Source organism: Balaenoptera musculus, chromosome 13, assembly GCF_009873245.2.
Source record: "Balaenoptera musculus isolate JJ_BM4_2016_0621 chromosome 13, mBalMus1.pri.v3, whole genome shotgun sequence".
NCBI lineage: Eukaryota > Metazoa > Chordata > Mammalia > Artiodactyla > Balaenopteridae > Balaenoptera > Balaenoptera musculus.
The window spans coordinates 45,100,238-45,113,834 of NC_045797.1; the positions used below are offsets into that span (position 1 = coordinate 45,100,238).

Here is a 13,597-nt window from a genome sequence, read left to right on the forward strand (position 1 = left end):
ATGGATTTTTAGAATTAGCATCATGGCACTTAGATGAGACTTGTTATTAAATGTAGTTATAGTGTAATTGGTGTTATTAGAGTCAGAAAGGCATATAAGAAAAACATTTCAAATTCCCAACTGATAGCCTTTTGTTTGCTTGTTGGTTTGTTTGATATAGTAAAAAAAATTTTCAGGATAGCTTACTATAGTGATTGCTTTTTAAAATGTCATTTGTTAAGAGTAATTTTGTGACAATAATTAAAATGCATGCTTGGTTCAGTATTGTGTGGTACTAGGTATGGACTGGGTGAGGTACAGTTGTATTCCTAGTTTAGGAAACAACTTATGTTTATAGCAGCAGTGAAGAGACATGTACTCTCATGGGATAGCTTATGGCCAAGTACTTCCCCATGCTTTACCAGGGAAGGCGGAGGGGGGTGGGTAACAGTCTTACGCCTAATGCTTGTTACTGTGTGAGCACAGCCTTTTGTCTTTCTTGGTCAAATCTAATTTCAGTAAAGATGTTGGACTTCCCTTGAAATTCATTGTGAAAGAATCGGATTTTATTTTTTAATGAGTAGACTCTGGATACATATATATTTTTCAATCATACATAATTTTACAGAATGTTCAAGTTTGCAAGCTGTTGCCAAAAGTTGAAACTTTATGGAATGAAAACCAGATTTTAAGAAGAATTTGAATTTGAAATTCTTGAAATTCTCTGAAAAGCAAATTAGCATTTTATATTATGAAATATTACCATTCTTTGTTTATATTCTGTAGGCTTGGTTTTGAAACTTGGGACAGTACTGTTGCCACCCACATTATGGCGAGGAACATAGTTAAATAATTGGCATTTTAGTCATCTTAATGTTATTACCCATTTAGATAAATCCCAGAATTCATAACAACCAAATATTAGGGTAGAGATAACTTCATTAATTCAACTTAAAAAAATACAGTACAGGGGAGGGGTATGTTGATTTCAAAATAGTGTTTTCTTCATTACAAGTGTTGTGTAGGTCATGGATTATGAGCAATAATTATAAAATGTCTATTTATTACTAATTAGCCTTGTATAGGATACGCTTACCCCATGTTTCCTTGGCATTTATGCCTGTCTTCCTTTTCTTAGAAAGTATTATCGCTTTGTTTATAAAAAGTTATTGAATTGAATCTCATAGTTTGAAATAGTCTATTTATTTTTCATTAAAGAAAATTTAGATTTCAGATATAAAGGTTCATATTCCCCAATAGAATCTGTCCATACATACCTAAAAAATGACTTTTAATGTAGTATTTTTACATCTGAACATCTTCAGAAGTAGTGGCATTTTACTGCAGATGTCAGGAGAGATCAGTTTAGCTGGTTTTAAGAGGAAGGGTAAAGATTATCTAAAGAAGTGTGTCTGCTGTATATTCTACAGTAAAATTTGATGGTGATTTTTTGGTGTCTAGTTTTAACCTTTATTATAACATTGTAAAGCTGACTTTTCCTTGTATAAATGTTTAACATCAGATTTAAGCTTTTACACTTGAGTATTGAATACCAGTGTTATGTTCATTTGGGCAGTGAATTTCCCCCCCCCCTAAAGTCGTTACATTTAATTAACATTTTTTTAAAGATGAATAATACTGTCCTTACTGAAACAGATAGAGCATTAATCTTCAGAAAGCTAGAGTAAAGAATTGAAGTACTGAAGATGAGAGATCTGTGTTTGTTAAAGATCATCATTTAAACATTCTAGCAATGACACTTTTCCCTTTAAACCTCCTTATTGGTATTATTAATAAATACAAGCATTCTTGTTTTTATACAGGGTACCAACTATGGTGTCCTTGGAAGAGACAAAGTTGTATACTGGACTTGAATATGGTATGTGAATCCTAATCTGAGTAAATCTGTATGGACTGTTTTCATTAGTTACTGTACAAGGGTTAAAATGGGATAATTTTGTTGTTACAGTTTTTCTAGTCTCTTTTTTATATATAAAATGAATATTAATTACTTAATATTATCTTTGCTTTTTCTGGAGAAAGTGGGTAATTATTATATAAAGAATAGCCAGTAAAAGATAGATGCTTGCTATGTGCAAAAGCAGACTTTCATATATTGTAATGCTCATTTATGGTTAGAATTGTTACAGAACCGTTGTATTATACTTGAGGTAAACCCTTACATACTCTAACTATCTTTATAGTATCTTTCTATCATAGTGAGTTAAATTTTATATAAATACTTATGTAAAATATTTTGTGTTAATTTAATGTTCTGAATCTAACATTAATAGAAATTTAGCACACTTCCTTATTGCTGGATTAACATTGGAGTTCATTGCATACATTAATTAATTAGGTGTAGTTTGTTTGATTTGGGTCACCACAACTAATTAGATAATCCTATGCATTTATGGCCTCTAATTAGAGGATAGAGCCTTTGAAATATTGGCAAAGATAGTTTTATCTCCCTCCTCCTTGCCTGCCTAATAAAGTTTTGTAAGCAGGTTCTTATAAATGTGAAGGTTTTAAAAGTTATTCTGTATCATGCCAAGCTACTAACCAACTATGATAAAGACAGACCCATTTGGTTTTTCTTTGTTTTTTTTTGTTTGTTTGTTTTGTTTGTTTGTTTGTTTTGTTTTAATTTTTTTTGGGGGTATAGTTGATTTACAATGTTGTGTTAGTTTCAGGTGTACAGCAAAGTGAATCTGTTATACATATAAATATATCTCCACTCTTTTTTAGATTCTTTTCCCATATACAGACCCATTTGTTTTTTTCCTGGATACGTTATCTCTTCTTGACATAACTGTTGATATAAACTTCAAAGCTCTGGTCAGCATTCAGTGTGTAAAATGCTTTCTCTCATTTTTTAAAAAATAGATCTATCCAGAGAGAACCACCGAGAAACAATTGCTAGGGTCATAAGGAAACTTCTTAGTAAGTACATATATGTATTTAATTTATGTTTATTAATAAATATTTAGAAATTTTATTTTATAGCATGTGTGCTTTTACTTAACCATTTTAAAATTTTAAATGGTGAGAATATCAGGCAGTGGTTTTTTTTTGGTTCGTTTGTTTTTTGTTTATTTCTTTTCTTCCTTAACTAGTATATCAGGAGTCCTATAGTAATTTAAAATATTTTAACCAAAATTCTTTTCCTCCTATTATAGACCACATACTTAATAATTCAGAAGATGATACCAAGTCCTTGTTTCTTATCATAAAGGTACAATTGTCATTTAACAGTTGCATAATTGTTAATATGACCGGGTTTGACGTGACGACTCATAAATATAAAATTTGAAATTCTTTGACGCAGATTACTGGAGACCTTTTGCAATTCCAAGGATCTCACAAGCATGAATTTGACTCTCGTTGGAAAAGCTTTAACCTAGTAAAGAAATCAATGGAAAATCGGGTCAGTATTTTCACCTAAAACTGAATTTTTTTTAAAGGTGTATATATAATATTGATATAACCACCTGATTTAGCAATTGTTTGGCATACAGAGGAAGTTCCCTATAAGTAAAAATAGTAGATTTTCGAATATTATATGATGGTATAATCAAAAGGATCCTAGAAAAAATGTACTTCCCTGAGACAAACTCTTCTGTCGATTTCCATGATAGTCTGTGGACTCTCAATGGCAATTTCAAGTCTGATAACTTGGCAGCAGCTTTCTTACCATGTAAGAAACTGAAGGAGTAAAAAATAGGAATTGTCCACAGGCATGACTTTAAAGCATTACATTTTATGTAATCTTATGTTATATCTGTTCTCCAAGAGAAGTCAATACAAGCTTCCCTGGGAGCCTGGAAGAAAGAATACTTAAGTCAGCCATTTGATGTTCATAGCAGTGTTCTTCTGTAGGAGACTTTTGTTGAAATTGAGTCTGAAAAGGTTATATGAGTTCATTGTTTAGGCACAGGGTGCTACATATTTTAGACAAAGGGAATGTCATGTGACAGGGCAGGGAGATGTACAAACATGGCATGCTTTAGCAAACAGTGTTTGTAGGGAAGAGTGGCAGGAAGTAAACTAGGTCATTTCTAGTTTTGTCCCAAGAAAATGCTTCAGTTTTACATTCAGCAACGGGGGAGTCATTAAAAGTTCTTAAGTAGATCTGATGTAAATGTTGGAAAGATCATTATTCAATTCAGTGAATTTTGAAAAGCTCTGCCGCCGCTGTGAACAATAAGCAGTAGGCGATTGAGACTGGAAGCCGGGAGGCTTTAGTTAAACTATTATAATTGTTCAGATGGGAAAGCACAGCCTGAATCCAGTCACTGGCATTGGGGTGGAGATAAGGTGTTTTAAAAAAAAGATGGAATTGTGGGGACTTGATGACTAATGAGATACAGGTGTGAAGGAGGAACAGTCTGCGTTCCAGACATCTGCCTTTAGTGACTGGGTAGAACATTGGGGGTGGGGGAGAGCTTAAAAGATAATTTTTACAAAAATAAAATATGTTATATTCTGTAGTAAACATACACAACTACCCAGAAAGGCTGTTTATAAATGTAATAGAGTAAAGCAGTTTTCTTAGTGGGCTGTTTTTGTAGTTTTAGTATTTGACTGAATAAAAGTCTGATGATTTTAGAATAAATGAAATACCTTCAGTACCCACCAGCCCAACCTATACCTTCTTTGAACTAATTTTTTGTTAAGGGATTCAGGGGAACCATTGTTGAAGTCATTTAGGGAAAATGTTGAAGTGTTTGCTACTGTTTTTCAGCTCCATGGGAAAAAGCAACACATCAGAGCGCTATTGATTGACAGAGTAATGTTGCAGCATGAGGTAAATAGCTTTTTAAAATCATGATGCCTTTTTTTTTGTCCTGCCGTGCTGCACGGTTTGCGGGATCTCAGTTCCCCAACCAGGGATTAAACCCAGGCCACAGCAGTGAAAGCCCGGAATCCTAACCACTAGCCACCAGGGAACTCCCCACAGTGACTTTTTTAAATGACAGTTTTTCAGATAAATATTAATTATTGGTGTTACTTTATAATTAAATGAACTTTTAGTAAAAAACTTTGAGATTTGCTTTACACTGTTTTTTTTTTTTTTTGTAGCTACGAACACTAACTGTTGAGGGTTGTGAATACAAAAAGATACATCAGGATATGATTAGAGATCTTCTTCGTTTATCTACAAGTTCATACAGTCAGGTAAGGCTAGTCCAAACAGTCTGGGCATGCCCCCTCTCACCCATTTTGTAACACGCAATCTAAAGTATCCCCATTTTAACAAGGGAATTTAAATAATTTATTGGCGAAGAAAATTTACATTTTAAATGACAAATATATTCAAACTAATCTTGCTTCTCTTTTTAAAATAATGTTTATTTTTGCTGTTTGTAATTGCTTCTCAAATTTTTTTAAAAAATATATAACTAACGTTGGTAGATAGTGCTAGTGTAATGTTGATGCCACTTAAATTAAATCACATTATGAAGGCCTGTCTGTGAAGGCCATATAATTCTTCCTAGGCATAGGCATTCTGCTTGAGTTCTGGAAGCTGATACCATGTGAATTGTGGGGGTCCCTCCTTTCAGGTAGCATAAGACCAAAAATTTATCTCTAAACACAGAGAACTGGGAAAAGTAAAGAGATTCATCTACAGCCAATGATTCTGTCTTTATAAAATAGTGTAAATTAGGAAACCAATCTAACCCAGAGATTTTGCCTAAAGTATTGTTTTAAAAAGTTTGAAATATGTACAGTATATTGCTTTTACTATAATCAGTTATTCATTACTATTTAACTAGTTCATGGATTTTAAATTTATACTGAATCTTTTGTTTGGGTTAAAAATATGTGGCCTATACTTAAGGCTTGCATTGAAAAGGTTAAGTTGTTCTGTGTTTTGGAAAGTCTTTGATTTTCCTTGTGTAGACACAAGAGAAAATCTGACTCTTCTCATTAAGAGTAACTCAGAATAAAAAGTTTAATAGTCTGCTGATTATGTTACTGAACAAATGCATATCAGTTCCATTCAGTCTCTCCTTTATCAAAAGGTTATTTGAACCAGTGTAACTTTTTTTTTTTTAATTTTATTTTTTTTTTATTTTTGGCTGTGTTGGGTCTTTGTTGTTGCTCGCGAGCTTTCTCTAGTTGCAGCGAGTGGGGGCTACTCTTTGTTGGGATGCGCAGGCTTCTCGTTGCAGTGGCTCTTGTTGCGGAGCATGGGCTCTAGATGTGCAGGCTTCAGTAGTTGTGGCACGTGGGCTCAGTAGTTGTGGCGCACGGGCTTAGTTGCTCCGCGGCATGTGGCATCTTCCCGGACCAGGGATCGAACCCGTGTCCCCTGCATTGGCAGGAGGATTTCTTAACCACTGTGCCACCAGGGAAGTCCCTGAACCAGTGTAACTTAAACCATGGATGTGGTTGGTGGTAATTTGCTTTCCTTCTGATAAAAAGATTATCATTTACTCATTTTTGTTAAGTTATGTGCTTTGGTATATTTTTCTGTTATTACGACAACATTTAAATTACCACTGCTTTGTTTTAATGATTCATTTAGAAATTTTTTTGTAGTTTGTCTACCCTTTAATAAAAGTCGTCTGTTAATAACTCTTTCTTTAGGTCAGAAATAAGGCCCAGCAAACATTTTTTGCTGCCTTGGGAGCATATAACTTCTGTTGCAGAGATATCATTCCCCTGGTTTTGGAGTTCTTACGGCCTGATAGGCAAGATGTCACGCAACAGCAGTTCAAGGTATAGGGTTTTTTGTTTTGTTTTACTACGAAATTTTTCAAACGTAGAGAAAAGTTGAAAGAATTTCGCAGTGATGGAATTGCTGACCCCCAAGGCAGATGTGTAATTCAAGAATGTTGTAGAGGATCTAACTCATTGGGTGATATGTTGTCGACCTTGTGGAGAGCAGTTTAAATGGACAAAATCAGACAAGTCAAGTAAGCTTAAAATTGGAAACTGTCTATTAGGTCAGTAAAATTGAAGTTACAGTGACCTTATAAGAACTGTAAAGAGGATTAGAGCCCAGGGTGGTTAGGAAGCCAGATTGGAATTGTTCAGGTGAATGTTCAGGAAATAAAATGTTTTGGTACTAATAGCTCTTTTCATTAAAATGGGATACCTTAGAAAGAGGTACCTACTGTCATCAGAATCATTCTGATTGATTGAGCTCCTATGAGTAAAAAGTACACAGTATAATTAAGTAACCTAGTTTTTATATACTTAGAGAAATACTTGGCAACCAGATTTAACCACAAATTTTTAAATTATCTTTTAAATTAACCACAATTTTTTAAATTTTTAAATAATTTAAATTATTTTAATAATTTTAAATTATTTTTTAAATTATGTTATACCCTAAAATGCTAAGAGTGACACATTTCACAGCCTTTATAAATGTAGTAGAAGAGAATTAGAATGGAAGCTATGTCCATAAAAGCAATATCTTCACATTTCTATGTTACCTCATTAATAGCCGTTCTTTGAGCTAACCCTCTGTTAAATGACTTAGAGAAAATATTACTGGATTGCACTTAAGTGTCAAATTCAGGTTTCTAAAAGTAACGTGTTGAATGTGGGGACCTCTTTTATAACCAGTACCAAGCATTTAAATAATCAGTGTTTAGTAAATTTGAAAACAACATGTAAGTGAGTTGGCTACAACTAAGCAGTGCCTCTTATTTCCCATATTGATCATTTTTTCCTGCAGGGTGCCTTGTATTGTCTCCTTGGAAATCACAGCGGTGTATGCTTGGCAAACCTTCATGATTGGGACTGTATTGTACAGACTTGGCCAGCAATTGTTTCTTCTGGGCTTAGCAAAGCAATGTCCCTGGAAAAGCCATCAATAGTGAGGCTATTTGATGATCTTGCAGAAAAGATTCATCGGCAATATGAAACAATTGGCTTGGACTTCACGGTAAGCAAAATCGTTTTTTTAATTCAAATTTTAGTGCAAACACTGCTGTGTCAAAATGCTATTATTTTCTTGTCTTTTTTTAGTAATCATATTCTTGGTGTTTGATTCTAATTTTTTTTAAAGCATTTGTATTCTGTTTCCTTTTAGTGCTTTAGTGATCATTACTATAGATGGCAGGGTAGAGTAGGAAGTTGGAGCATGGCCAGGAGAGAACTAGGTGGTTTTCTACCAAGAGGCCACAGTGTTATTACATTGTTGCATTTACCATTATCCCCTGTATGTCTGCAGCCTCATTTTTCAAAGAGTTGGTTATATTTCAGGAGGTCAATTCTACTAGTCAAAGTCACAGACGATTGACCACAGGGTTCCATAATTTATAGTGAAGATTAAAATTGGATGATTTGACAAATGAAAAAGTAAATATCAGGTTCAGTGGAGCTCAAATGGGAAGAGATAGCAGATCATCATCCAAGAATTTTCAAATGCCTATTTACACACCCATCAGAATTGGGGATGGGTAAAAGAGGTGTGAGTGCGGTTGAATCCCCCTCTTTTCTGCAGTGATTATTTTTGACGTCCATAGTCAGTTTTAAAAACCACTGCTCTAAATGTATTCCTTTTCTGCAAAACATACTCTTGCTATTTGTAACTGTTGTTAGATTATGCTTTCTTTTTAAATTTTTTTAAAAATTGACATGTAATTCACATACCAAAAAATTCACCTTTTTAACACAACAGTTGTGTGCTGTTATATACTATTGTGAACATATATATATATATATATATATATATATGTTCACAATAGTATATTCTCAGGGTTGTACAACCATCACTACTCTAATTCTAGAACACTGTAATTACTCAGAAAAGGAAACCCTGTACCCAATAATTTTTTTAAATTAGTTTTTATTGGAGTATAGTTGCTTTACCTGTACCCAATAATAATTGCTTCCCATTCATTCCCCCATACCCCTAGCCCCTGGAAACCACTAATCTACCTTTTTTCTCTGTGAATTTGCCTGTTATGGACATTTCATCTAAATGGAATTATACAGTTTGTGGCCTTTGGTATCTGGCTTCTGTCACTCAGCATAATGTTGTCAAGATTCATCTGTGGTATTTCAGTACTTGATTTTCCTCCCTGGCTTTTCTTTTTAATAAGATTCCAAAGTCATGTGTTGGAATAGCAGAATCACTTCAACAATCAAAAAAGCCCTCTATCAAACAGATAATGCTTAGCTCAGAAGAAATTAAAGAAGGACTTAAACGCCAACAAGAAAGGAATGCTGATGCCCTAAGGTAATTATGAATGCCTGCTTATCATGACGTATAACTTTATAGATAGTAGGTTTTAAATATCTCTAAAATATAGATGTACTATAACTACCTAATGAAATTTGCACATTGATTCTGAAGAGATACCAAAATGTTAAGAGGTAATTATTGTGAAGATCCCTGATTGTCACTTTCCGCTATGGAGGTAGAAAACACCATCTCACGATAAAGTTATCTTTTTAAATTATTTATTTATTTATTCAATTTGGTTGCACTGGGTCTTAGTTGTGGCAGGTGGGCTCCTTAGTTGCAGCTCAAGGGCCCCTTAGTTGCAGCACATGGGCTCCTTAGTTGTGGCATGCCAACTTTTAGTTGCAGTATGCATGTGGGATCTAGTTCCCTGACCAGGGATCAAACCTGGGCCCCCTGCATTGGGAACGCGGAGTCTTATCCACTGCACCACCAGGGGAGTCCCTAAAGTTATCTTAATATCATATGTTTTTTTCAACATGAATTGATTTTTCTTTTAGTACACATATCCCGCTCATTAAATCTTAAATTCAAGTTCAACATGTTTATCTCTTCATATCTCTTATAATAACTTTTTGATCGATAACATTTATACAAATTTGTTATTAGGATATTAGTAAACTGCTTTTAGATTTTTGGGACCAAAACACTTCAATTGTAACACTCAAGCAGGAGCCTTCCTAACTTTATTTTTTTCATTGCCTTATGAATATGCTTATTAATTTTTTTTAACAGTTCTATATAAATAATAAACTTTATAGCCTACCTCATGTATACCTGGGTTGTTACATAGGTAGACCACTCCTAACCAATTGATGACTGCTCACGAATTTACTTTGGAATGTCCGCTCAGGAATGGTTGAGTCGCTCAGTGTACTTAGCACTTTTTTTTTTTTTTTCTCTGCCTTTCATTTTCTTTTCCCAGGGTCACGCATCTGCTTTCACTCTGGCTTTCTTCTCACCAGACCCTTTATAGTCTGGTGATGAGAAGAGGAGGGTGAATTTGGCCAGAATTTGAATTTATATTACATTGTTTGATGTTCATCTTAGTATTGTATTAAAACAATACCTTACCTGAATTTTTTTTTTTTTAAAGGAACTATGAAAATTTGATAAACACTTTGCTAGATGGTGTGGAGCAGAGAAATTTGTAAGTGCAAAAATATATTTTTTTAATTCTCAAACTTATCTTCAATATTATAGGAAGTTTCTACCCTGAAGGCCATGAATGACTGTCAGAAAAAGTTGTAGTCTGATTCATGAGTTTAGAAAGTATGGGGCTAATGATAGGAGCAGTATTTTTCAATATACCTATTTTGATTCTTGGGAAACTTAAAATTATAGTGTTTTAAATACAGGGTTGTTTTTTTAAAGTAATTTTATGAATGATATGTTTTGTGATTTCCCCCCCCACTCCCCTTTTCAGGCCCTGGAAATTTGAACATATAGGCATTGGGCTTTTGTCTCTACTCTTGAGAGATGACCGAGTGTTACCCCTTCGTGCCATACGTTTTTTTGTTGAGAATCTCAACCATGATGCAATTGTAGTTCGAAAGGTAGATACTTTATTTTAGCTATAATCTTGGGTTAGAAAATTTTTGCCTCACCTGATATCTTGAAGTGTACTGATTTGAAATCTACCTCTGTTGGTTCCGAGATGATAGTAATTCATCCAACAAATATATGAGGAGGTGTTCAGGTGCTGTGCATTTCAACACTGGAGATACAGCAGGGGACATGTTTATAGGTTAATCGGAAAGATTGACTTTAAAAAATTAATTACAGGTATAACATGTTACAGGAAGGGAAAGGTATCTGAGGGATACAACTAGTTGGTTTTAACTTGAAAACTGTTAGAGGTAGGGTGCAAGATGGGGCTGACCTGACCTGGCACATTGGGAAAAGACCCTTAGGAAGAAATGTTTAGGCTGAGATAGGAAGAATGAGCAGGAGTTGGTTTAACAAAGAAAGGATAAAAGTTTTTTAGGCAGAAACTAGCATGGATGAAGGTTTAAGAGTAAGAGCTGCAAATGACTCAGTCCAAGTCAGAGTTAGCCCTCATGTGGCTGTGCTGCCAGATGTCAGTGGGTGAGGTATTTCTCTGCTTTGGAAAGAAACAAAACCCAGCTTCTGCTTTTGATCAAGGGAGCAATCATTTGAGAGATTTAAAATTTTGATACATGTGCCTTACCTGCTTCTTTTTTAGATGGCAATCTCAGCTGTTGCTGGTATTCTTAAGCAGCTAAAAAGAACCCACAAAAAGCTGACCATCAATCCCTATGAAATCAGTAAGTGCTATCAAACGTAATGAGTAGTGCTTCTCAGTCAAACTTGGAAAGTTTCTTTGAAATGTATAAATTACAGTTCTTGATCTCAAGTATTTTTCTATACAAAGTATAGAAGTATAGGAAGATTTTAAACAAAGTATGAAATAATATTATAAAGGGAAAACAGTTGACTTAGTAAAAACTAGTGATAACAAGTATTTATAAAAATAGATGGCTCTTTATGTCTTTATAATACATAAAATGTGTAGCTTTTACACACTCTGGGTACACATGTCATCTACTTACTTATCTCATCAGCTAAGCAATTATACTAGTTATTTATCAAACTGTATTTCAAAGGCTTAAAATACCATTACCATTTAACTCATCAATATGTTAAGTGTTTCTTCCTCAGTAGTAGGATTAGGGGCAAGGTTAATTTGATTTTGGAGGGAGAAAAACATCATTTTTATTACTTTGGCTATCAATTTTTTTAATCTCTGATAACTCCTGAGATATTCAAACAGCTGTCTTCAGTTTACCCCCAACACCATTTTGGGAGGGAGTGTAGCTGTGCACCAACTACCACCTTTATTTTGGAACACTATAAAATGGTGTTAACTAAATGTGGGAAAGACTTTCATTTCATTATACTCTCTACTGCTAATCTTGTTTTACCCTCACTTGAAACACATGTTTGTAAGTCTCATATTAAATGAATATTTAATGGTCCCAAAAAACAAGTGTGTGTAGGTGCATGTGCACGTGTGTGTGTGTGTAAAGAGAGAGAGAGAATGTCAAAGTGTACACATGGTGAAATGTTAAAATTGGGGGCATCTAGTTGAAGAGGGTATATGGGAATTCGTTGAGCTCTGTAATTAATTAATTCAAACCTAAAAAGTTTTAACAAAATTAATCCTTTCAATTTCGGTAAAAGGGATGAAGTATGGATCAAACTTGACTTTTTCCCGTCAAATAACTATCCCAACACCATTTAGTGGATAATCCCATCTTTCCTTCTCTGATGTGAAATGCCTCATATGTATGTGCTTTTGCCTTGAGCGAATTTTAACAGAGTCTTGTTATGAAGATAAAGTCACACTAGCACTATTTGAGAATAATTATTGCACAGTTATTTTGAAGTTCACGAAATGTAATTGTCTTTTCCTTAGGTGGATATCCTAAGCCCACCCAAATTGTTGCTGGTGATAGACCCGATAATCATTGGTTGCATTATGATAGCAAAAGTATACCAAGAACTAAAAAAGAATGGGAGTCAAGTTGCTTTGTGGAAAAAACTCACTGGGGATACTACACCTGGCCACAGTAAGTTGCAACTTGCCATGCACCTTATTATTAAACAACTTATCTTTGATATAATTTGTTTTATCATCTGGATTTCTAGGGAGGTTCTGAGGCAGTTGAAGCAGTTAGAGGTCCTTTGTCACCAAAGATACACAATCTCTAGCTTTTTCCCTCTTCCCTCTTCCTCTTTTTCTTTGTTCTTGCCAGTGCTATACCTCATCCTGCCTCTTTCCTTGTCTTTCCACTGAAACCCTTAGACTTCCTTAGTCCGCCATTATACATCTAAGGAGTTTGTTAATAGTTGCTCTAAATTATATTCCTACCTATTAATACTATACATGTCTAAACCAGCCCCAAGAAATACTTATTTGTCTCTTATTGACACCAGTAATCTATGTCATTAGGATGCAATGACCTGAGATTTTTAAGGTGGAAGACTGAGTGATATACTCATAACCCACAACTTAGCATCTGATTAGAGTTCATTAAAAGTGCCTTCTAATGCTTTCTGTCCATGAAGCTCTAATGTTGTTTCCTATGTGTATTACAAATATAAACTCTTACTGTGTAGGAATATGGTTGTTTATGCTGGTGTGGAAGAGCAGCCTAAGCTTGGCAGAAGCAGGGAGGATTTGACAGAGGTAAGCATTTAATTTCACCATGTGTAAACACTTACCTGGTTCAGATGCATCTTACTTTTGGCCCCTGATTTATATTTCAAACTAAGTTCATGGGTTTTTCCCCCCCAATTTGTGTATTGCAGTATAGCACAGTAAGTATTGGTAAATGTGCGCTCCCTTACTCCCCAGCAACCGTCCCCCCTTCTGTTAGGACCAGT

General features: G+C 34.5%; 1 protein-coding gene across 2 annotated transcripts in view; it reads left to right on the forward strand.

The window, feature by feature from the left end:
- Positions 1–13,597, forward strand: part of PSME4 (proteasome activator subunit 4) — a 101,128-nt gene that overhangs the window by 68,594 nt on the left and 18,937 nt on the right. For both annotated transcript variants that reach the window (XR_005022342.1, XM_036872623.1), the window contains exons 21-34: positions 1,803–1,858; positions 2,866–2,922; positions 3,159–3,214; positions 3,308–3,406; positions 4,724–4,786; positions 5,062–5,157; positions 6,574–6,705; positions 7,673–7,882; positions 9,045–9,181; positions 10,284–10,337; positions 10,614–10,743; positions 11,394–11,475; positions 12,627–12,780; positions 13,331–13,400. Coding sequence is in view for 1 of the 2 variants with exons in the window: in XM_036872623.1 (XP_036728518.1) it covers positions 1,803–1,858; positions 2,866–2,922; positions 3,159–3,214; positions 3,308–3,406; positions 4,724–4,786; positions 5,062–5,157; positions 6,574–6,705; positions 7,673–7,882; positions 9,045–9,181; positions 10,284–10,337; positions 10,614–10,743; positions 11,394–11,475; positions 12,627–12,780; positions 13,331–13,400 (1,396 nt within the window). In the remaining variant the exon portion in view is untranslated. The remainder of the gene's footprint in view (positions 1–1,802; positions 1,859–2,865; positions 2,923–3,158; positions 3,215–3,307; positions 3,407–4,723; positions 4,787–5,061; positions 5,158–6,573; positions 6,706–7,672; positions 7,883–9,044; positions 9,182–10,283; positions 10,338–10,613; positions 10,744–11,393; positions 11,476–12,626; positions 12,781–13,330; positions 13,401–13,597) is intronic.